Raw genomic sequence first — 27,139 nt, 5'->3', positions numbered from 1 at the left:
TTCCTTCCATTGAAAACAAATAGTATTCAAATGGATTTTGAAAAAAAACATGTTCCTTGGTAGTTCACGTTTGGACAATTTTAAATATATGGAGTGGTATAAATGGGGAATTTATTTGAAACATAGTCTCACGTGTCCGAAAGTCTGAGAATGCGGTCTTTTCCAACAAAATCGTGTTTTAGTTTTCATCGTATACTTATTAAGTTATTGTGACGGGTGTGACAGACATAATAGGTAAAACGCTTTTTCTTTTTTGTTAACGTAATAATTAATACTCTTTCCTTGTTGCGTCTTGCTTATGGCTGCTGTCATTCTCTAAATATACGGTCAATTGATAAAACATTAAGAATCTAACATTTGCTGCGTTGATGTCACCAGCCTGCAATTTGTCTACAGAGAAATAGTTTTATAGGCAACATATGCACAGTTGTGCATAAATTGAGGTATTGTTCTGTAAGTCAAATACTACATGCATTGCACACACAAAGGGTTAGACGTTTTAGATATTGTCTAAGCAACTGATGTTTTTTATACATTATGTAATTACGACTTCTTAAATTTTGCTTTAATTGTACCTTGTTTTTGTAAGACCCAATTACAAGACAATTTGGCATTCTGAATATCCTAATCTCTATATTGTAAACATACATTTTACCAATATTCAAGGGACAGGGTGAAGACAACTACATAAAAGGCTAAAACACCCTACATGTAAGACACTTGAAACTACTAACTAAAGAACAACGATTCTGAAAAAGTTGATCACTTTAATGGCATAGTTATTTACACTGATGTATAAATCGTTACTGTTGTCGTGAGGTAAACGTTTATCTTCGTCATCGTTATTGTTCACCCTAAAATTGTATATAAAACACATTCAAAGTGTGTATTAACAGCAATATTACTTCAATTCATTAAACACTTGACAACTGTGTAAAACAAATGAATTGATATTCCATATGTTAATTTGACTTTTGCTTAAAATCGGATAATTATGGATAAGAAACAAGACTGAAAAATTATAAAACTGACACCTACAATCAAGCTTAGTATCTTATATTGTCTTAGCAAAAGTTACCTAGTTTTTATCATGCAAATATTTATATTGATTGATATGTTGTGTCCATAAGTCTCTTTTAGCACGAAAACGTAAGTTTGCTAATAGAATCAATCTTTCACTGACATGTGACTTTATATGTGACACATGAGCGACCTGTAAAGTTTCCACTTTTTCTATTTTATATTTTATAAGGAAATTGGAATAAATCATAACTTACACCAGTAAAATGTATTGTGATCAAATCGAAAACACTGAACGTAAACAATTTCATTGACCCTGTTGAAAAACATTACTTGTATTTCAAATGAATACGAAGCTGGTATAAAAAGTAATACCTTCTCTTCCATACAGTGCCCTTTTCTGACACACCAATTACAAAATGCTTCCCTAAGGATATTCACGAGCGTCGGATCATGTTTTTTGCAGTATAGACGGACATACTGTATCTCTAGAGGAGGCAGAAGATACGAAACCTGTAAATATCATCAGATGAATTCTACTTGGACTTGCCTTATATACATACTGGAAAAATATCTATGCAGTCATGTTCACACTTGTATTTATGAATATAATTTATAAGGTGTTCCAACTGTCACTATAGCTAATTGTTGCTTTTACTCATACAGTTGGTGATAGCATTTCTGCATACCTGTCAAAATCAACAACATTACACATTTTAAAATACGAAAATACTAAGCTTACTTGATTTAATCATTTCGGGCCAAATATACTTTAAATCATTAATTGAACTTTCAAAATTTCAAAATACTCTGGAGCCTTTTTCACTTAACCTGCCAAAGACAAAATAAGAACTTGGGAGAATATCATTTCAAGTACATGTAGACTCGTTTTAACTTATTTGTTTTTAACCAGAGCCGAATAAAAGTAAAGTACTTCATAAAATCGAGTTGAAAACACTTTAAAAAAAAAAGAAAAAAAAAAGCTATATCCTTTGAAATAAATGTGCTTTATAAGTCCATACTCAGGAGAAATTTAATGAACGTTTGTGAAGCAGGCCTGGATGAAATGTCTTATAATGGAAACATCAACAGTTCTACTGAGCAAACTATAATTATTCAGGGGCCTCCGTGGCCGAGTGGTTAAGGTTACTGACTTCAAATCACTTGCCCCTCATCGATGTGGGTTCAAGCCTCACCCGGGGCGTTAAATTCTTCATGTGAGATAGCCATCCAGCTGGCTTACCCAGGTGCCCGCTCGTGATTAAATAATGTACGGAGGGGCACTTGGGGTCTTCCTCAACCATTAAAAAAAAGCTGGAAAGTCGCCATATGACCTATCATGTATCGGTATAACGTTAAATGAAAAAGAAAAAAAATCTCGGGTTATTCTGCAATAAACCACTCGCGAGCCATGACGTCATCCGATCCAGATGCGTAGCGCGATCGTAAAAAGTGGTTACTAATTTTTCTAACACTGTTAATACTAGTATGTCGTGCTAGAATCGAAATAATAAGTTCCAAAGTGTTACTTTTCACAGAATAACAGAGTTTTTCGTTCTTATGCGAAACAATATATCACTCACGCCTACAACGATCGTGATATATTCTTACGCATAAGAATTTAAAACACGGGTTATTCTACGAAAAACCATGTTTGGGAACTTATTATTTCTTAAATGAAACCACACTGGTTAAACGGTGAATGTGTACAACTTAATATTTGCCTTCAATATGTAAAACATTATGTGTTTTACCTCTTCCTTTTTCAATACGAAAGTCTTGTGATTGTCCTTCCGGTAAAGCTGTATATTCCCGATAGGATCCTGTCCGTCAAGACGCACTAACTGTAACAATAATAACAATAATGCAAACCTCATTTGTACCAAGGTCACAGGAGCGTGTAAATTAAAGTTAACTCCGGTATTGAATCGAACCACCACCCACACAATGATTTCACAATGTAAAGTATGTAAAGCACAAATATGAACTTGTGAACTCGACTTAAGTAGGTGATGGTGTTAGTATCTCTCCTCACAAACCCAGTCATCTATCGCTTTGTTTGCTCGTATTCTATGCTTTCAAGGATCTTCTTATAAAGTAAGTTTGGCAATTAGAATTTGATGAGGTATGGGCTTTCACAGCATTCAGTTATCGTTATCCATTGGATTAAATTATCCTAACTACCTTATTATTTCAATACGTACATCAATAACAATGTCTTCCAGATCTGTTCCATTCCTTGATTCACCTGGTATTTCGCTCCATATTGATTTAGCTATTCCGTCTTCTGCCACTTCAGGCTATACGAGAGACAAACAGAGAAAATGATACTAATATCGCAGACAAAATTTGTTAAAGCCGATGTATTCGGAATGTGTACAAGCATAATCATTGTATTTTAGTTCTGTCGTCTTTGTTATTCAAAGTAGTTTCTATTTTCTCTAGACAGAGAGTATTAACTAGATGTCCAAAATTGTCACCCTAATATTACATTTGTACAAATATTTTCTAAGTAAAAAATTCTTGGTCCATCAATATTCATCTTAATTTTTATATGTATTTGTTATAGAATTATTACAAAACATTGCATACATAGAGGAAATAAAGTCATTAGAAACTATTCTCTCCTGTATGAGACAAAATATTCTAAATGAAATACAAATCGATTCTTTAAAGTTGGTCACAGAACTCTTTATTTTTCAACGTCGCAAGAGTTTGAGTTCATTTACGCCTAGTTGAAATAAATCTGTCACGCCAGATAAAGTGTGATAGTAAAATTGCACATTCTTTGTTTAAAATATATGCAAAAACACGTGTTTGAACAAAATCTCAACTTCGGTCGTGATTTCCTTAACCACAACTCAAGATCGTTGTCGATGTTTTTCATAATTGCATGTTTCAAAATATATTTAGATTTCTTTTATTAAACGACGGTTATAGCAATGTTTTATCCTTCAGTAGAAATATTATTCTTCCGTCCATTCAATATTTCTGAATAACAGACTTCCGCTTAAGCGGGCGTGAAGAGTGTTGTACCTTACATTATTTCTGAGCAAGCTTAGGAATTAGGATTCTATTTAGTGTTTTGAAGATGTTTTCAGGCATATTCTTGTTTAAAACACTGAATAAAAGCATGTTTGATCATTAAATTTTTATGCATTTAACAAAATCATAGATATGATTATGACAAAAGTGAAATATGGTTAAACATTTTATCCAGATGAATCCTTCGAGTCAGAATTCATTTAGATGATGTACAACATAGAGATCTATATAATAATTACGTTTGGACCAAAGCATATAAAATCAAGAATATTTCGGTATGTGTCAATTGCCCAAACGATCTAACAAACATTATCAAAATCAGAGCTACCGCTGAAGATGACTGATACCCCTAGAAGCCGCTCTGAAAACACGGCCGTTTTACCTCCAGTTGTGACATTTGCATTTTGATAATAAACATTAATGTTAGGTTACTGGATATTTTTAAGTCGGTCGAACAAATGCCTCAAGAAAATAGTATTAGACGGATCGAACGCTAGACGCGCGTGCTCCGCTAAATGTTTTCGTTGGGTTTAACTTTACACCAACACAGTAATTGGTCATATGACGACTTTCAAGCATTTCATGGTGAAGGGAGACCCCTGGTGCCCCTCCGTGCATTAGTTTATTGTAGAACCAACAACCTTCCCTAAGTCAGTTAGATGACTTCCGCGCATAAGGAATTCCACGTCCCGAGTGGGGCTTGAACCCATATTGGCGAGGGACAAGTGACTTGAAGTCAGTATTTTTAACCACTCAGTCATGGTGGCCCTGACTCTAATATAGCTTGTCAATGAACGTCATATATAGTGGGTAAACATTTACCTGAACCTGTGTGTGTGCAACAAACTTGTATATTTTCCTATTAATGATATTGTTGAGAATGTCTTTTGACGTTTTCAAGTCAGGTGATGTCGACAGTAGTATCATTTGAAGAACGCTGTCCGTCAATTTAGTGAAAGCTGTCATGTCATTTATAGCTTCTGACATACGTCGTTTTTCACTGTAAAATATTGTAAAACAAGACTCATAGCTATAACACGTCATCGATTTATTCTTTATTATACTAAACGAGAATATTCATGATAGACTTGACGTTCATTTGATATTACTAAATCTCGATGTTGTGAGAATAAATTGACTTTTAAAACTAGACTTACATCTGGGGCCGTATTCATAAAGCAGCTTAAGTATAAGTTTTGACTTAAGTTGAAGATTTTACTTACGTTTGTGGTAATATCAGCTTAAGTCTAAGTAAAAAACTTAAGTCCTATTCATAAAACAGCTTAAACTTAAGATACGTAAGAAATGACTTAAGTCAGAAAACAAAAATGGCTTCGTGAGTACGATTAAAGTGTTGTTTTTCAGATAAAAGCACTTTAAACATAATTGTGCATGTTGTATCTGTCTGAAATTAATGTTGTCTTTTTTAATGTTTTCGTCCACAATAAAAGCAAAGAATTACTTATTAAGTTGTTTTATGAATAACAAATATACTTAAGTAAAAAAAAATTCCTACCTAAGTAATACTTAAGTAAAAAATCAATTTTTTATACTTATACATAAGATGCTTTATGAATACGGCCCCTGGTTTCGAATATGTATGCATATAACATTTAAATTAAGTATAAAATTTCATACTGACAACAAGGTATGGAATAATAACCAAATACTATAACGTAGCATGCAGTTCATAATTACCGATTCAAGTTTCAATTTTTACAAAATTATTTACCCATTTTTTCCGCAAAAATGTATGTGATCATTTGCTGCAATTAAAGCATCACTGACCCTGAAAGGAAATCAACACGAAAGGAAATCGAATTCTTGTCATAGCAAAAGCAAACCAGGAATTGTACGTGCTCATTATAATTAATGTTAGACTAAATTATTAGTCAATTATGGATATTTGGGTTATAAATGATTTCTTAGATAAACTCCATACGCATTTCATTTTGATCTCAATGGTAATCTCTACATTACGCTTGATCTGGATTACTTCAGCCGGCAAGGTTCTTGTGTCCGCAGCGTTGTTGTAGACAATACTATATGGGAATACACACGAACTGATCAATGTGATATAACTCAGAATATTGACAATTTTCAATAAAATGGTTACACACGAAGTTAGTAAAAATTTTGCTCCTGTTTTACAAAACATTTTGCTGAGTATCAGCACATTTGTTCAACACATTTAGTAGCTAAGATAAACACAAATGTGTACAGTGCTAACCAGTACTAAAATGTGCCTGTGATAAATATCAAACGTGTTTAAAACATTGGAGTGGCACATACCGAATTTCGACTTACATCGTTCAAAAGCAATCCGTACAATTTACCAAAAAGAAAGCAATGCCATGTTTTATGTTGCGGAACAATTTTGTGTTCGAATTTACTGTAAAACGGGGTTATACCATTCTTTTTTTTTTTTTTGGTGTAATGTACCTCTATTAATACCTTCACCGGAAACCCCATCTTTTCGACCAAGCATTTTGTCCGTCGGTTTGATTTTATAAAATTATGTTTTGCTCAGTTTGAAATATTATTTTCAAGAACATTTCTTTTTCTTCCTGAGGAAATCCATAAACAATTTAGCCGAATGTAACGTTGGCAAGAAAAGGCACATATCTAATAACTAGTAAACATTAGCATGTTACCTATTACTTGAATACAAGATAAATACAAGGCTTTCCTGAAAAATCAACAAACTTGAGAGTTGTCAATAACAAGAGGGTCATGATGACTAAGGACTGCTCACCTGTGTAATCTGAGCTACATTGGCATGTGTAAGATATCAGGTAAGAATGTCAAATATAAGTAGGTATTGAAATCTTTTTCCAGTTGTGTGAGCTAATTCAATTGTCAAACTGATTCTTAAATTTTAGGAAAGTAGGTCAGTCGATCACATTCATGGTCACTAAAAGTCAGTTTTAAGATCGGTGTGCAAAACTGTGTCTCATCTCATCGCTGTATCTTAAAAAGCAAGAATGTAGGTCAGTGCGGTTTTGGACAAGGAAAAAGCGTTTTAAGTTTTTTCTATAGGTTGCGTTGCCAGAGATCTGTGTAGAATTCAAGTCTTTCAACAAGTTTGATCGGGATCATCCATAGACCCTTCCTGTGACATTTGATGTAAATCTGTCCAGTGGTTTTGAAGAAGAAGACTAATTTTAGAAAGTGTTGACGGAAGGACGACAGGCGACTAACAACGGGAATCAAGTGGTCACAAAAGCTCACCATGAGCCTATGGCTCAGATGAGCTGATAATAAAATTGAATGAGAATTGTGTTTTTGCCGAAGCCGGATTTATAAGCACTCGTGTTATATGATGGTGAAATGTTGATACTCACATTCTTGCAATTATATTATGGGTCTTATGCTGATAAGCCTTTCTGTGCAAATTCACTCTTGTGTGAAACATATCATACAAGTTCGGTGCTTCCTGTAATCAATGAACCGTTCTTTTAATTTTACAGAGTTAATCTTATTTTCAATTGTTAGTCCGTTTTTCAAGTTGTACGGGTTTTTAATGGTTGTTAGTTTACAAAACAAATATCTATATGCTGATCTATCGCTGACTCGTTCCTCGCAAGTAAATGAGGACTCGTGATTTAACTCATATCAGACAATTGTAAGTAAAGAGCGATTTCTTTAAATCGACACGGAATTTGCTCAATTCATTAGCTTACAGTAGGGACCGCTGCGCTGTCTCTAAACTAAATATCCAAAGTTCACAGAGCAGATAGAGGATATTTGTTTGTTTTAGTGTAAGATCGATATATATTTCACCGAAAGAACACTATAACGCACTATCACGAGTGGCGCAACCACGTGTGAAAATGTAAATTATGGCGTTCAAGAGTGAAATATATTTAGATTTTACACTGGAACAAACAAATGTTCTATTCATTTTATGCATTTTTAATATTTTTAATCAAATTATATTCAGTTTGTCAGCGCAACGTCACTTGTATCGCATCATAACGTCATAATGCCGTGTCGTCAGGATGTCTTTGTACAAAAAAACTATAAATTGTTCTATTACGTTTCCTGATTTCTTTTACATTTCATAATGATAAACTGTAAATATTTATGATCCTTTTATTATTTTAATACATCTTTACCCTTACTGAAGAATATTTTGCAAGGAAATTCCTATCCTTTATAATTCATATCATTTCGCAATCAAATGTAGTTCCTTACCAGTAAAAGAGTAAAAATGATATTCTCACTGTTTGAAACAGTGAAAATATCAATTTTTTTTCAATGATAAATTTCAGCATTTCACAGAAGAGCATTAAATATATTATCTCAGTAGTTATAACTACCTTCGACATTACCTTCTTTATCGTGTAGGATATTTATCACTAAAAAGTTTTAAAAGTTTAACAGTAACACATAAAACACGTAGAGCTATATGTAAAACGCATATGCTGCCACGATGGCATATCAAAGGCAAATGAGTATGTTATATATTCTATATTGTGACCTAGACCTATTGCCCTAAAACAATAGAGTACATTGACTAAAGTAAATTATCCCTTAGAATTGAAAGGCCGCAGGCAAAAATATCTCGAAAAATATTAGAAACTCAACGTCACTGTGGCATTGATCCATGAGCAACAGACCCGCAGAAAGTCACAAGCCTTCTTATGCTGAGCCTCTTCAGTTTTTGCGGGACACAAAGTAATAGTAGCGGGCATCAGTAGCATGAATACTATGACTCTGACCTTAGAAGACTATCCTCCGAAATAAAACTTTCTCTGAAATAAAATTTCCCTAAATACATATATATCTTTATCTTCTCTTTTGCAAATAAGTGTATACTATTTTTGTACCATTTTCTTTTTAACAAACTGATTTAAACAGATTTAAAAGTACATACAACACATATGAAACATGGCTCGATCTACTTTTGAATTCTACTAGGCTTCATCAAAAACATTATCGAATGTTTGTTTATACGTTTTGTTGTACACATATTCCATAACCTTTATACTTTATCTTTGCTTCTTGTATTAACCTTCCGCCATTTATGTAATACATGTACATTTTTTATATATCGTTGTGATATATATGGGGAAGAAATATGTGAGTCTTCGTTCTGTTTAATCAAGTGTACTTTTAAAATGGTTTCCTATTTTGCAAAACGTAATTACAAGTCAGATTTCAATATACATACTTTTTATATATAACTAAGACAAGCAATAAGAAAAAAAGGCTTTCAACTTACTTTGTCTCTGTAGCAAATTTGGTTACGACCCCCAGTCGTCTTAAGTACCATTGCATTTGAAATACATCGGTTGTGATCAAAAGTATTTCTAATTCCTAGCATATAGCAGTCACGAGCAAGATAATCCCACTTGTCTACATCTATGCCATTTGATTTATTTGCTACAACCTGTTAAGGAATAATTAAGATATAATAGGGTAATTATAACAGTAGATCGGTCTGTGACTCGAGTGGATTTTGCCAGATCGGATCTCACGAGACGCGCATTCGCCGAGTGTGACCCGTCCTTGCAAAATCCACGAGAGTCGAATACAAAATCCCAAATTTAGCTACTGTTGTAATTACCCTTTTATTATATACCTCCATCTTTTAGTTTGTTTATTTGTAATTGAACGAAATGTTAAATGTTTGTTGATGTTAAAATGAAATGAGTGATGTTTTTGTGTGCGCTTTTTATATAACTGTGTCAGTTCAGGCATATTAATGAAAGTAGTCCGGCAACGTACAATACGGAAAATACAATACGGGATTTTGGAAGGTAAAATACGGGACTTTTCAGTATTTTATCTAGATTTTAGAGTCAAGGTATTCTTGTAATGTCTGAAAGAAGACTTGTTTATATTCAGTGATTGTAATGAATTTAAGCAAAATGTGTGAATATTGTTTTAACGCTGTTGAAAGGTGTCGTCTTTTCAACAATATTAATACCATAAATTCTATTAAGTCGTTATAAGAAATGTTTACCATCTATCGCTACTGGAACTGCCTAAATATTTTAAATGTCCTAAAATTGGGTATATTCATGCTAGACAACACCACATGCATCTATTAATCTTTTTTATCTAAAAGTATATGTTTCCTCTTTAATACGGTTGGTCTTGTAAAAATTAAAATTAAAAGAAAAAAAAAAGAAGAAAAAAACATAGCGGTTAATATAACAAAAGTCTCATTGTTAGTTACTGTGATGCTTTATAGAAAGAATAGCAACAATGCACGTACGTTTCTTGTTTTTTGTTTGTTTATCTACATCTGCACAAGACTTAACAAATAAGACCATTCGTGCAGTGTTGCTATGCATTACCATTTCTATTGTAATACAGATCAATTAAAAAGTTTAGTCAACACTCACACGCCCATTCACCTTTAATACCCTACTTGGTACATGTAATTACTGTTCAATTTTAAACATTTATAAAAATCAACAGTCTTCAACTTTTTTAATGGACTTAATAGACTTTCAAGCTGTTGTAGAAATAAAGATTTTAATGTAGTAAAATATGGTTTTTGAAAATGTTAATATAAAAGCCATGCTATTGCAAAGGCTAAGATTCCACCTTCCGATAGTACCTCAACTGTACTTTAGCACAAACGCAAAACAATAATTAACCCCAAATATTCCGAAGCATTCTAACAGATTTCTTAACTCAGTCAATATCGTTGAAATTCTGAACAATTGTGATTGCAAACAGATTCTTCTTTGTCAGTTTAAACTAAACCTACATACGCTCGTTTCAGCAATATTAATTTAATTAACAAAAATATATGATCAATTAATCGACTTTAGATAACCACAAGGACACATTTCTAAACACATGCTGAATGAAACTTTTCGCAAATAAAAGTTGCGTAGCTTCATTTGAAAGCTTAGTGTCTAAATGCTATGGCTAATGTAATTTTGAATCATGATTAGTTTTGAAAAAATTACAGCGTTTTAAAACGTTCATACGTTCTAATTAAATCTGCAAAAAGATAATCTGGAAGCAAAAAAGCAAGTCAAATTTAGTTTGCATTGAAAGGATACTTATTAACTATTCAAATGTACCCCTTTTGAGTAGTATGAAAACATAGTAAAACTCCTGTTCAACATAAAAGCCCCTTCCGACATGCAATAATTAACTCAGAAACATTACTTACCAGTTTCAATTGCCTGGTAACAAATGAAAACATTGAAAATATTACCTCATAATACTATGGCGCATTTAGATTATTACATAAAGACCGTTTCGTAATGCAATGCTATGTATCTTACGTATGTGCAATATTACAACAAATGCTCCTCGTAGAGGAGTATTACCTCGTACAGAAAGGCTTTTTCCTTCGTTCTTCCTTTATAAGGCCATTCCTGAAATAACCAAGTATGTTTTGGCATTTATTCTTCTATAGTAATTAACGAAAAACACAAAACATAGCTCTAATTTGTTTGAACGTAGTTTATCTTTAATACGAGTTATGTATTAAGCACAATGTGGTGGCGTGTAACGCTTTAAGAAGTTTTATTTGCTTAAATTTTCAAAAGTTTATATCATTCTGATTGTATTTTGCAAGAATATAAACAGATCAGGTGAAACAGAGAAGATAACAGGCTTTTATAAATATAAAGGTATTGATCACGAAAGGGATTATGTCTGACCCATTTGAAATACTTGAACACGTCTTACAGCTACAAATTCTCTCATTGCTTGAGCACACTTTGTTACGTCATTTTCAAAACCAAAAACATTTATTTTGATTTTATGACCTTATTGTATGGTTGAGTGATAAATCTTTTCTCAAGGCAAACGTCAAATTCAGTGACACTGTTCAGTCAAAAATACTGTATAAAAAGCATTAAAACTTTTGGATGCAGAGGGTCAACCCTAGCTGTAAGCCTTACTGGACTAGACTTTATTCCACACAGTATACATCTTTTTTTTGTAGTCGTAAGGAATATAACAAGTATTGCTTAATCTGTTTAGAGAGTTATAAGACCTTTTTCTCAATTATGAGATAGAACATTTCACCTTTAGCCAGCTGGTGGCATGTGGTTTTACTTTGCGACTAGTGCAGACCAAGATTATAAGGCCGTGCAGGCTGATCATGAACTGCTACGTTCGCTTTTCAATCAGTAATTTTTAAGTGAACATCCCTTTGTATAGTAAGTGGTACTGTCCAAATTGAATGATGGACCAATCCATTTCAGAAATTTAGAAGGGTTAAGGTTAAATTCCGATTAATACTGATGTTAGATAACCTTTTCTTTCATACCGGACTGTGGTGTTTTAACCGGTGCTTGAAAAACTTCACCTTACGCCCGAGGTTTTAGGCGTGCTGTAAATGACGTAGAATGAACTACATTTAGGTAGCTGATTCGTCAACAAGCTAAAAACAATGATGAGAAAACAAATCTACACATGGATAGATAAACAAGCAGCACGTTCGTGCTAGTAAGATAATGGTAGAAAAGAGGACATCCTGTTCTTTTTTCGAGTTAAAGTGTTGTTTTCTTCTTCATAATTTGAAAGTCAGGTGCTGTTTTTATTTCATTGCGATTTTCTTGACATTTTGGTTCCATTCTCATGATTTTTTTGGAACCTTATTAAAGTAATGGTAATGCCACTGTTTGAGCTGTCAGTTTAGACGTCCCATCGAATCGATTTGTTAAACGAATATCTCTCCTAAAAGATTATGATTCCTACGATTTGTGGTTGAATATAAGGATACTAATTTATTTCTTTAAAAACTGGACTTGGCAATGCTTGACAGCATTGAGAAGACTGTTTATATTTAATTAAGGAATAAAGTCAGTAATTCGGTCTAAAATGTGCTTCCGTAGTAAAAAGAAGTCCATGATAAATAAAGATCCTAATTTTCCTATTTTCTTTGCGCAAATTAGTGTAGAATCAGTGTTTTAATCATATTTTTCACTGCTAGAATACATTCTGCATGAAATGAGACGATTTTCATGTTTATACACCACATAATTTATGGCAAGGTTTGCAGATCGAACATACTGAAGAATTGGGCAAAAATCGATTCTATTATCTTTCCTTGTTTATTGAGATCAACGCTATACCTTGTTGTCTCCCTTCGACCGTCTAGCTAAATATCGATCACTATCGGATATTTTTTAGATCGTTATGGTTCGGCTATCTCCGCTTATCGTATCACGGGAGGTGCCGATCATAAAAAACAAGGATTATAGATTAGAGATCTCCTGTAAAAACGTAGTGGGAAGGGTGATTTATTTTTCACCAATTTTAAGTAAAACAACAACAGCAAATATAGTCATCAACTTGGTTTAATTCTGTTTTTCAATAATGTAAAATACGGAACGGAAAAAAGAAGACACTACGTTATTTATTCTTTTATTTTGCATAGTCAAAGAGCTATAAAAAAGTGTTTTATACTTCTTTGGCATAGTATATGAAAATATGATCAACACTATATTATCTTCTTTATATTTTACATTAAAGAAACTGAGACATAAAAACAAATATAAATACACAAAATCATGTATATTAGGCGAGCATAACATACATGTACATGAAACTACTATTATCTTAAAAAATAGAAAGCAGGAAAAAAAATATATTTTTTAAAAGTGCTTACAAACTTGACAATTTCATTTTCAGTTATTATAAATAGATGTGAAATGCGTTTTTTATTATTATTATTAATCATATTTAACTTGTTAATATTAATTTTGCTATGAAATGAACATTTGAAAAACATATTGTCACAAACTGATGAAAAATGAACAGAAAAACAAACTAGCAAACATACTTGACAATGTAAACGGTATCTTTTTATGACACCAGAGCCTGTTAATTGGAAGTGTGACCTATTTGCCCCCGAGCCAGTCATTGTATAATAAAGTATGTGCGAATTATGACTTCTCAAGGTTTCTCAAAAGGGACTGGCTGACTGATTTAATAAATGTCAGATTTTTAAAATAAAAAGTGGAAAACCTAAGAATAAAACAAGCACACCATAGGAAAAAGTCTTTTAGAAAAGATTTAGGATAAAGTGACACTAATGTAGTGTAAAGGTTATTCATAATAACTATCACGAATATTTTTACTATATGAACAGGGGATTACAGATTTTTCATATCTTTTAGCGCGTGCTATACCTTCTTGAGATTAGCTGTGCGTACATTCAGTTCAATTCAATTTCGCTTTATTGCATAAATACAATGCCTACAGCAAATGAAAGCATTATATAATTTGGAGCAGAGAAAGTACATAATAATTTTCAGGAGAGACAATAAACCAAAGAGCTATAAAAAAATTTTAAAATGTATTTTATACTTCTTTGAATAAACTTATAAATTAATAAACGACAATTTTTCACAATGTTGTCACAAAACTTCTATACTATAATATTTTCACTCTTAGGCGAACTTTTAACACGTGTTTAATATCGAACAATTAACCTGTATTCAGGAAAAAAATACTGTTAATCAAATACAAGTAAATACTCAATCACTGTCCCATTATCTTATGTATCTAACAACATTTGTACTTGAAAATGAAACAATATATTTATTGTGTATTTAAGTCTCGTTCATTAAACATGTTACAATTTTCAAAATGCTCTTACGCAGTCACCGAGAAGATTTTTATCTGTGTAATAAAAAGACCTGATCGTCCCTAATCCCCTAATAAAAAGGTGTTGATAAGCAATAAACCTGCAAAAAGCTGTTAATTGGTAATAAACAACTATCGAAAAGCGCTTTAATATGGCTGTTTCAGGGGCTCCGAAAACAATTTACTCAAATGTTGCATTATATAAATTCTTTATAACATATTTATGGTTAAAACTTAAACTAAGGGGTATATATAAGTATAATTAAACGAAGCTTTAAAATACGAGACAGTGGTTTAGAAAGAAATATATATAGTTGCAACGTGCATCAGGTCTTATTTTTTTTTTTTATTTATTAACATGATACGTCAGCATCTTTCTCTGTAACATTTATTTTTCGGTAATCTTGTAATTCCCAAAAACTATGGTTCGCCTTAATATAACTAAAGTTATTCCCGCACTATTATTATCACTTAATACTATGTTGTAACAATAATATTTTCTGTATCATCGGCAGCTAAACTTCGGGCGGGTTCGTGCGTTTCCGCACGCGTCCGGAAATACCACGGACACGGCAAATAAAGAAATAATACAAAAATCACCAACTTTTAAACGTCTAGGGAAGCAAGAAGACATTAAAATAATTTCAAAAGAAAAACATATATAAAAAGTTTATTGTCTGTAGAATACTTCAATAGGATAATAAATATTCTCAATATATGAATAAAGTGGCTACAGGGAAAAGAATAAGATACGTATCATGGGTTTTTACTTATTTTATTCAGTAACTATATGCCGTAAACAGAGACTGATAGTGATGTTTTTTAATCGCCAAGGGAAGCATTGATTCTTCATTTTAGATAAATAATTTTTATATCTTTGTAAAGAGAAAAGAATGACGAACACTTCAATAGGATAATAAATATTGTGTGTTCATTCTAATTAAAACAATATTTGTTCAAACTTTTTTTCCTTCTTTGTTTCTATTGGAAAACATCAACCAGATAAAAATCGATATCGCACTGCCAGGTGATTTCAAGGGGGATAATTTTACCGATAAGACGGCAAATTTTACCTAATTGTTGATCATGACATGAAATAGGTGTTTATTATGCGGAAAAGAGCAAATATGTGCCATTTCTTGGGTAGCATACCACAACTGACTGGCATTTCACATGGAACTACTCAATTTCCTATAGCTTTTCATTTTTTCGTTAATTTATGCTAGACCTTTCAAGAAAAATAGATAGGTATATTCTATAAAGATATGTAAAGACGACCTGAAGTTATATTTTTTATATGAAACAAAGAAGAATTTTAATTACTGACCTTCAATCTTTCAACATGTAGCAAATTTAGTTACTGCTGTCCTGTCTATCAAAAGTATTTATAACCCTGGATTTGAAATGTGTCAAAACATTCGGCAGGACTTCGATTCAAGATAAGATTTTTTCTCCTTGTATGAGTGAACTTTGTCCGTCACAAGCATGGAGTGGGGATATTACTGAAGGGCGCGGAAGAATCTCCCTATATATCTCTCAGATATAATTTATCAAGAATAAGGTTTCGTGAAGCGTTACACACCACCTTGATACATTGCCATTGATCTACATGGAGGAATTCAAGCGATTTAATCAATAACTTAAACATATCTTAAACTAAAGTTTGCTTGAAATATGGACAATGTAGTTAATATAAAAGCTGGAAAAATAAAAATCATCACAATCATCATCATTATCATCAGCAGCATCATATATGAATCAAATTATATCTCATGTGATATTCAAATTATAATTATAATACTGAGTGATTTTACGTACCGTTTCTCCTGAAACGTCACATCCACAAATTAACTCTTTAATGAATTCGATGTCATTTACATTGAAATCTGGCAAGTGATTTTTAAATTCCTTTAAAAGTTGGCCATTGTTATCTTCAAGTATGTATTCAAACATCATAACCGAGGCTGTTTCATGCTGAATTGTAAAAACAAACTAAATTAAAACGTTTAATTTGTATCAATCTTTATCTCTTTGATAAAAGAAATATAAGTAGATTGTGTATTATTTGGACTCAATTATAAGCAAACAAAAAAAAGAAATAAAAAATGTTTATTTTTATCGACGGTTTCTGATAAACAAAACATAACTCTACGTAGGAAACTACGACTGCTCTCTTAAACAGTTTATGACTGCACATGAAAAAATGATGTAAGCTTATAACAAAACTTTCTTAGATGCTGGATAATTTAAATACTTTTTATCAATTGAATTTTAATATCATTAAAAAGATGTTTAACGAATGCAAAAAAATCAGGTAAGTGTCTCTAAAAACAACAATACGTAACTGAGAATATTAAGTATGTGCATTATTTTCAGTGTTCAAGGCATATTCCTTAGCAAATGACATCAAGAGGTGGTAAATATTATGCTCGAACATACTTCAAAGCTCTACTATCTTCTAAAGGTTAATACAACTTGGCAAAAAGTTTGTCTGTTGTTTTTTTTCAAAATACAATTTTCTTTGATATTATCAATAGTAATATAATATATTGTGATGCATGCTTCTGAAGTAACGGACAATGACATTTCTCTTTTTCTAAAACAACAAACATACAATTTTGTCCCTCAAAAATTCTATAATCGGAATCTAAAATTACTTAATATGATTAATTAAAACATTGCAGTGTACTCAGTGCTTATACTCATTTTACCAATTTTGAGACAGACAACATTGTCAAAACTTATTTGAACCGAAATTGTTCTGGTTTCTTCTAAATTTGTTTTTTTTTTATAGATTTTATTATATGTTTTGGTATCTATATGGACAGGTATTAGAATTAAGCAGCTCTATAAAGTGGTCAACCTGGTTTTATTAATGTAATGGATTTACGAATGTCTCTTACATTTACGTATACCAATATTTTATTCTTATTACATGAATGATTTTCACACTGAGTAATTTCTTCATTTTTCAAATCTTGTTGCTATAGGAAGATAACATATTTTTCAATGTAATTTAATAAACACCAAATGTTTTTCTGTTTAGAATTTAAACATTAATGGCAAGTAACTAAAAATGGGATATAAAGGTAATAAAATTTCTAAGTGTGATATCTACCTCATTCTGGCGGACCTAAATTAATATTCAAACCTTTGACAAATATTAGAGAAAGTAAACATGGGAAATAGGGTTTAACAAGAAATTATAATATACTGTGATAGTATAAGATAATAATATATAAGAGAGCAACAATGAAAAACAATAGCAGACTCAGTTTGATTGAGTCTGTTCATGAGAGGCAATGGAATGGGCATCACCTCTCACGCCCCCTCCCCCACAGTACTGGCTTAATCGGAACTCTTTAACACATTATGTTAAACGGACTCTATGATCCCTAATGGACCAGAAATATATCAACGCATCTAACAACAATGGCACAGGACCATGTGCAAAAAGAAGAAAAGAATACAGCCTTTCGCTGGTTTGGAGTACATCCGATTATATTTAAGATTAGATGTTCATGGTGCAAATTTCTTTAAAATTCTTACCTTCCATTTACTTTTTGAATTTACTTTAGGTATAAACATTTTGTCGAATAAATGTGAGAATGGTCCATGTCCTGTAACACAAGAAAATGATGTTTTAATTGCGATGAAGTTTTGCAAAAATTATAAAATGGTAAGATAGAAAGACTTATCCTTATTTCATTTTCTATACTTTGATAAACAATGTCGGTACTTATAATTATGCACTTATAACTTCCACAGCAAATACATTTATGCTTAATTCATTATGTTGCAAGGCATCATATTCAAATATGAAGGTGTAGTATAATATATGATAAATGAGGCGTTTGCTCAGCAAATTGGTTAAAACACCCCACTTAAACGTTGAACAAAAGTGATACTAGTTTGCAGAGATTGTAGATTTTGTAGATCACTACAGGCTGGTAATATCACCACTCCATGCTTGTGACGGACAAAGTTCACTCATACAAGGAGAAGAACTGTATTTAAAGATGTGTAAGATACACTTAAAACACATTATTACCAAGATCATGACAAAGCCCAGCTATTTCTACACACAAAATGTCTTTGTCTGTAATCAATTCACTGCCATTTTTATCGTTCGGCTGGCGTTCCTTAATTGTTCTTAACAGTCGTCCCGCTAAATGACACACACTGTAAATTAGTTAAAACATTTATATCAAACTAGTTTGTACAACGATATTAATGACGTTTGAACTTTCTCTTATATAATTTAAGTAAAAAGTTACAGCCGATATTTTTGTTTACAGTCTAGGCTGACAAATCATCTTATATAAGCTGAACATGTAGCATTGTCACACACTATATAGCTCCCTTCGGATATAGCTCCCCGGAGAGTTGTATTTAAGAACATGTTTTCATCTTTAGCTCCTTGGGACAGAGGAACTGTATACGTACGAAAGCATGTAGAAATCCGTATATGATTCCCCTTACAGAGAAAAAATAAAATGCAGTAACAATATTGTTCAAGTAATACAAAACGCGATTATTTGGCGGAGTGTCATTTGGATGTACGATTTCCCACACCACTGGGGAGACAGAATTTAATTTCTCGAGCCATTCGTACGTATGAGCTAGAGAGCAAGAGTGCGAAGGTACATAGTCCCGAAAATGGATACAATTAGATCAAGACTAACCAACTTCTACAAAAAAGAAACTAACTTGCAATTGAATTTAGGGACATGGGTTTAAAGGGCTTTATAACCTTGTCTGGCAGTTATGACCATCGTGTCCAAAACGTACTTGATCATAATGTGATCATAATGTGACATGCACTCATCGTCTGTACTGTGTGAAATATTTATCAATTTTTTGGAACAAATGTTTATTAGGTGAAATTGAAGATTTTGTTTTTTTGTCAGACTTTACGAAATGAGGTAGTTGCCCCAAAGTCCCGAAACTGCCCGGACATGTTAACTGGCAAATAGTGGTTTAGTACTAGTTATGGCCTTGGCATTAGAATAAAGGCATGGTCCCAAGTGACCTTAGCCACAGGGTTGCGTTTAGAGTGTATCAAGATGATCCTCTATAACCCCAGGGGACACTGACGTCGGTTATTATTTAACATGATCAATCTTCATAAGTATACATCATCAATCAACTACTTGAATCGTCTTTCATCAAAACTTTCATTTACCAGTCATCCTACATCATCATCCTAAATCATCATTATCATAACATCTTCAATCATCATTATCATCATCATTATCAATCGTTTTCATCAATATTCATTACAATCAGCATCATTCATCTATCATTTCGACTATAATCATCAATATTCATCATCATCATCGTCATCGTCATCAAACAATTTAAACTAGATGAACTAAGAACATTTTCATTCAAACATTTTAAACAATGCAGACAAAATTACATGAATATCAATTGTAAAATACAATTGTAAAAATGTCTCTATCGCATACACAAGGTTTTTTTTATTTGACCTAGTGACCTAGTGTTTGATCCCAGAATACCCATATTCAAACACAGCCCACAACCTAGCTTTCATCAAGGCAATAATTCTGACCAAATGTCTAGAAGACCAATTGCAAAATACAGTCTCTATCGCATACACATTTTTTGCCTGACCTAGTGACCTAGTTTTTGACCTAAGATGACCCATATTCAAACCCGACCTAGAGATTATCAAAGCAATCATTCCGACCAAATTTCATGAAGATCAGTGGAAAAATACAGCCTCTATAGCATACACAAGCGTTTTCTTTGATTTGACTTAGTAACCTACTTTTTGAACCCAGATTACCCATATTCAAAGTCAACCTTGATTTTATCAAGGCAATAATTCTGACCAAATTTTATGAAGATCATTTGAAAAGTAAAGCGTCTATAGCATACACAAGTTTTTTCTTTGATTTCACCTAGTGACCTAGTTTTCGACCGCAGATAACCCATTTTCAAACTTGGCCTAGATTTTATCAAGGCAATCATTCTGACAAAACTTCATGAAGATCAATTGAAAAATACAGCCTTTATCGCATACACAATGTTTTTCTTTGTTTTAATCTAGTGACATAGCTTTTAACTCCAGAAAACCCATGTTCAAAGTCAACCTAGATTTTATCAAGGCAATAATTCTTTCCAAATTTCATGAAGATCAATTGAAAAGTAAAGCCTCTATAGCATACACAAGGTTTTTCCTTGATTTCACCTAGTGACCTAGTTTTTGACCTCAGATAACCCAATTTCAGACTTGGCCTAGATTTTATCAAGGTAATTATTCTGACCAAATTCCATGAAGATCAGTTGAAAAATACAGCCTCTGTCGCATACACAAGTTAAATGTTGACAGACAGACGACAAACAGACGAACGCCAGACATCGAGCTCTCACGAAACTCACCTAAGCATTTCTCACGAGTGGTTTATTGCAGAATAACCAGAAATAGATTTTGCTCTTCATGTATGTAGTCTATTTGCTGGCCGTACGCGTGTTAGAATAATCTATAATTGTTTATCCTCCGTGGCCGAGCGGTTTAGGTCGATGGCTTAGAATCACTTTCACCTTGCCTACGTGGGTTCGAGTCCAAGTCGGGGAATTTAATTCCTCATGTAAGGAAGCCATCAAGCTGGCTTACGAAAGCTCGTTGGATTTACTCATGGGGTATTCCTCCACTATCAAAGCTGGAATGTGTAGGCGCGACGTTATAAAAAAGTAGAATCAGCATACTTACCCTAAAGAATGTTCAAACCTGTTGTGGCTTGCACCTGGGAAAACCAGATAACATGTTCCAAGCTGTTTTATATACCTCAACCTCTGAAACTGTGGGGTATCTATTATTTTAACACATAACGGATGAAACCCCATTTGGCCATGAATAGGGTCATCAAATATCTGAAAAATGAAGATATTGAGAATGCTTAAATTGATAAAACTTATAAGCGGAAGGGTAAATCTTGGAAACCAAATTATAAATTATAACTATGTTTAAATTACGCAATAGACAGGGACAGGTGAAAAGTACTAACAGAACGTTAGAATACACGACAGCATTGGTACTAAAGCAGAAATCAAAAACTGGATGTTTCTTTCGAATAATATATTGAGTATACTAGTACGTGGCAAAATATCAAAATCAAAGTAGAAAATAGCCGTTCCAGAGTGGTAAATAAACGTTATAATGCTCACAAGTGCAAACGTGCATTTCAATATACAATGTATCATTTTGAAGAGCACTTTTCATGTGGTGCTAAGCAAGAGGGAAAGCCCGTGATAGTTTGAAAAGTTAAAAGCACTTACGGCACTTACGAGCAAAGACGTTAATTGATGATTGTAATCACACATAATTAAAAAATGGAAAATAACCTTATTCACAGAAGTCCGCACAAATGCCATAACTATTAACAGAATGTTAAAATGCTTTATCAAAAAAAAATGAAGACTAAAAATTATTGGGGCAAAGGTTTGTAAATTTTAAAATTCTGCAATAATGCGTTGATTAAAATTTGGAAAGAGCGTCAAGTAAGAACAATGTGAAAAAGTGTCAGCTCATGTATCACATACTTCATCGTATGGCATTTTCAGTTATTTTGTACGAAAAGACGATTAAAAGATCGGTTTTTAGAACAATCAGTTTTAAAATAAAATGGCGTAAATTGCACATCTATTGAGACCTTTCATGTATAATCTGCAAGGTAGTCGCCTGTAACGTATGAATAATTTGATAGCATTAGAATAAGACGAACTCATTCGTGTTAATAAGATATTCATAACCGTTTTGTTTTTGCAAATTTGATCTTAATTTAGATGGATGGACGACCCTTTTTGTTTGGCTGGCTTCATATACGTCATGTAATATTATAGTTTTATCCGCGTTGAAAAGGCTAGGAAAATCGATTTCAGTATTAACAATTACTTATTCGTGGAATCCTTAGTTCATTAAACATAATAAATTACCACAAAATTAACCCATGCTTTTATTCGGGAAACGTATATGGGTCAAAATACGCTATTGTTAACGTGATACGACTAATGACTGCACGTAAAGTGTCTGTCGCAAACACATGAAATAAGATGTCTAACAGAATCTAAAGTGTGTGAGGAAGTCCAGTAATAAACATAAAAGAAAGTAAATATTTTACAAAAAAAATGGGGCAAGGGATTGTAAATTTGAAAATTCTGTGAAAATGCTTTAAAACAACTGCGGAAAATTTATCAATGAAAAGCTATATTGAAAAATTGCAAAGCTATGTATTACATGTGGTGTGGCATTTTCTGTTGCTTTGGAGATAAAAGACGAGTATTGTTTTTTCAGGATACTGACTGTTGAAGCAATAAAGGCCCAAAGTGGATAGCTACTGAAGTCTTTCCCGTATTATCTGCAAAATACTGAACTATAACGTATGTATGATTGAATAGGATGAAATTAAGACTCAAAGAAAAGTGTTAAGAAAAATGTCTCATAACCGTTGCCATTCTTCTCAATTTTTAACTTAATTTAGGTGGATGAATGGCAGTTTCCTTTCAGACTTAATTTCAACATCACAAAACTATTTTAGATCCATCCGCCTTTAAGAACTGGGGAATTCGATTCAAGTATACCACAACAAATTAATTAATCGTGGAATCATCAATTCTATAAACATAATGAATCACCAAATTAGTATCAATGCCAGAAAACACCCATGTTTTCATTTAGAAAACGTACAAAAAGCTCAGAACAGCCTTAACAATAAAGCTCATATTTCTAGGACCGTAAATTGATGACTGTAATCTTCTTATAAAAGTATGGAAACAGTTATAATCAGATACAATTTACACAAAACGAGTTCATATCTAAATGAAATAATGTAAAATGTGTCATTGTGAAGAGCATTGGATAAGCAAGATGGGCGTACCTTCGATTTGATGCTTAGCTGAAACGGACGCCGACACTAAATACAAAGCATTTGTAATCGTGGACGTAAACTGATGATCGTAATATTCTTGTAATTGATGGAATTTGGCCTAATATAACCAGACAGGTTACAGACAGGCCAGAGTTATCAATAGAGCGTTAGAATACACGAGGGATGCTATTAACGATTGTATGTTTCTGGCGAATAATATTCTATATGTTTGCATGGCCATCTGTTAAGATCCAAACGAAATATTGTCGTTTAAAGCGTTATGATGCCCACCATTGCAAACTAGCATTTTTATAAGGTGTCTTTGGAAAGAAAATACCATATAATTTGATCTTGTAATGGGACGTTCTCACAATAAACAACTAGCCATGAATTACCAATGTCGTGAGTCAATATCTATGATTTTAAACAAGTTATTTCTTGCAGCGGAAATTGCAAAATTATTGTTGATATGCTTCCTACTTTCACGAAGACATGTCGGTTCTTCTTGATACTAACATCAGCAGATATTCATGTCCTATTATGTCTGGCAAACTTGTCTTCTGATTGAGTGGTGTTACATAACAGGTTTTTATAGATCTTGAGCTGCAGTGTTTTAGGGTTATTTAAAGCTTGTAACCTTTTACAGTAGCTTGTTTATAACATCTGTGTAAAAAACTCAAATATTTACCTTTCTTATACGCGATTCTTTAGCGTCCTTTTCACGGCTCTCTGAAGTAGCACAGGCATCGTTGTCTGTATATGTATCACTCATTACTTGGTTAAAAACTGTAAGAAATTTTTACAATGATTGTAAACAACAATGTAGCTATGAAACAGTAATCTGACGTAAAATAACAGTAATATTAGAAAACAGTGATTTCTGTATAATTCATATTTGGTAACGTCGATATGATGTAGTCATGTCTTACAATTTAAATAATCCTTGATTAATCTCTGAAAAATAAAAGAACGGCCGTACAATTATGCTGCAAACCAAGTTAAATAAAGATCCACCAAGTAGTTCCGGGGAATTCATGTAAATGTAAAGATATTGCTATTCTTAGCTCTTGTGACCCCTGAAAAGGTGCTTAGTATTCAAAAGATAATAGGTAAAGGTACATCTCTGAAGGCACAGACACCAAAACATAGCCCCATAGCCACGCATTGCCAAAACAAAAAGCTGTAATAAAATTTTCGACGATTGCAACATCCAACAATAATTTTAATTCATGCAAAATATTGATGGAGGGGAAGGAAATAGTAAAGGGCAAAATGGGGTCCGGGGGGAGGGAGGGAGGTGGAGGAACCCGAAGGGGAAAGTTGAACAAGGACGAATATACAAGGGAATGCCATGTTATTTAGAAACAGCCGCACTACAACGTAAACTACAATAGCGCAGAAACTCGTGTACCTAAGATAAAAATACAACTACGATCAAACCTCATTTGAAATTCAGCATAGGACTATATAAGAATGCTACATAACTAGGTCGTTCTATGGCTTCATGAGAAGCCGATGTTTAAAGGTATTTCTATTGTTTTGTTACCTGAAAAAGCCGCTAAATGCTCTATTTGAACTATGTGAAGACGGACTCTACAATTATGCTGCAGACTAAACTTGATGAAGATCTATCAAGCGGTTAAAGTGTATTTCTGTTTTAGAGAAAAATAAAATCTGAAACGTGAAAACTTAATTTGATTTAGTCTGTTCATGACAGTAATGGAAAATGCAAAATTGCCCTCGCCTAGCACCGGCTTAAGCAGTATTCAATCTTCAAATGTAAATGAGTTGAAAGCAATGATCCCGAAGGACCAGAAAATATAACCACACCGAGATGAAGTCGGGCCGACTTTTTGCGGCCGCCACACACCACTAATTAACACTCGCTGTTGTGAAGTAAATAATATCTGAAACGTAGACTAATTAATAAGAGACTAATTGCCCTTTTTTGAACAAATTTGTGAAAAGCTACAAACTAAGATCGATGCAGATACATTAAGCAGTTTATGAGAAGAAGCTGTTAAAATATAGTTCTACTTCTAGCCCTAACGGCCCCTCATTGGCAAAAGTGAACAAAATTGGGAACGGACATTATAAATGATGCTACAGACCATGTCTCATAAAGATCAATCCTTTGAAGAAGTCAGTTAAATGTTTTCTTTTTTCTATCTAAGCTCTAGCAGCCCAGCGCAACAATTTGAAATATATGAGAGCAGATCCATCATTTGGTTCATGAGAAGATATGTATCTCCAGCGATCACTGAAAGCGGTCAGAATCCTGTATTTAAATAAACTTGTGATATGATCTTACAAGCATGTTACAGACCAAGTCTGGTGAATACCCATCAAGCGGTTCATGTGAAGAAGTCATTTGAAAGTTTTACTGTGTTTAACTTTATCAGACTCATGAAGTGGTAAAGTGCCACCATTGGGGATAAGACCCTATACTGATGCTTTTGACCACCGGCAAATAGTTTCTGAGAAGAAGTATTAAAACAATATTATTCTTAGATTTAGCATTCCTTTAAACAGTCAAGTTGCCCATTGTTTTCTCGTTTTGAGCAAACCCTTTACTTTATCCGGGGACCAAACGCCGCTCTTCATGGAATTACACGCCTCAACACGTGTATCATTGAAGGTTCCATGTTCACCGCCGTTTGAATACATCTGCGGATGGATGTCTCTAAATTGCTTATTGTACTTTTAGCATGTGTAACTGTTGAGTTCTGCTCAACCCGGGGCTAGAGGGCGTGGACGGTAGCATGCATTTCCACTACCATCCATGAACATGCTCAATCAAACCGAGCCTGCAACATTTTCGTTTTTGTCGTGTTGGGCGATCTATGAAGTTTCCACTTTTCTCTATTTTCCTCTATGGATAAAATTGAGAGAAAACCTTTCAGAAATGCTACAGACCAAGTTTGATGAAGATCCGACAAACGGTTTATGAAAAGAAGTAGTTTACAGGTATTCCTATTTTTTAATCCAGGGACCAAACTCTCCATTTGAGTAACTTGGGAGAGAAAATTAATGTTATGCTACAAACCAAGTTTGATGAGGAGAATCATGAGAAGTAGTTAAAAGTATTATTTCTACTCTTAACCTGCGTTTAAGGTGAGCTTAAAAATGACAATACGGTAACATGTTTACAAAAGCCTTATCTATACACGTAGCATTATGTATCACGTTACAAGATAGGACCAATAAAGCTTCTTGTTAAACAATTAACAAAAGTTTACTGCGTAAGGTATATCTTTAACCATCCGTAAAAATTGAAACTATTACGTTAAAAGCGTAAACATTTTGTACTTGGTCTAGTTAAAAGTTTGTACCAAACCACAAAAGTTTTGAACAATGCATATAGAGGAAATAAGAAATAAAACAGATATTTAATGTCTTTTTGTTTTGCAATTATGTCATCTTGCACATTACCTATTACGTATTGTTACCTGCAACACTAAACATAATTTATGCCAATTATACAAATAAAACAATTATATGTTTTGTAGCAGTTAAGAATAAAATATAACTAACCTTGAATCCTAAATGTGTATTGCGTGCAAATAAAGCCATTTCAATAGGAAATCGATACGAAACTAATAAAC

At 33.1% G+C, this 27,139-nt stretch overlaps 1 protein-coding gene across 1 annotated transcript; it reads right to left on the bottom strand.

The window, feature by feature from the left end:
• Window positions 1–753: 753 nt before the first annotated feature.
• On the bottom strand, window positions 754–27,139 carry LOC123549737 (deoxynucleoside triphosphate triphosphohydrolase SAMHD1-like). The gene is made up of 15 exons (XM_053544949.1): window positions 27,069–27,139; window positions 24,223–24,320; window positions 21,380–21,540; window positions 18,692–18,822; window positions 18,190–18,260; window positions 16,459–16,614; window positions 11,367–11,414; window positions 9,293–9,460; window positions 7,410–7,501; window positions 5,798–5,854; window positions 4,888–5,065; window positions 3,225–3,320; window positions 2,775–2,864; window positions 1,396–1,533; window positions 754–854 (listed from the first exon to the last, which is right to left on the bottom strand). The coding sequence occupies exons 2-15, from the start codon at window positions 24,304–24,306 to the stop codon at window positions 843–845; spliced, it is 1,482 nt and encodes a 493-aa protein (XP_053400924.1). The 5' UTR covers window positions 24,307–24,320; window positions 27,069–27,139; the 3' UTR covers window positions 754–842.

Source organism: Mercenaria mercenaria, chromosome 6, assembly GCF_021730395.1.
Source record: "Mercenaria mercenaria strain notata chromosome 6, MADL_Memer_1, whole genome shotgun sequence".
Lineage (NCBI taxonomy): Eukaryota > Metazoa > Mollusca > Bivalvia > Venerida > Veneridae > Mercenaria > Mercenaria mercenaria.
This window is presented reverse-complemented; position numbering and strand designations above follow the sequence as displayed.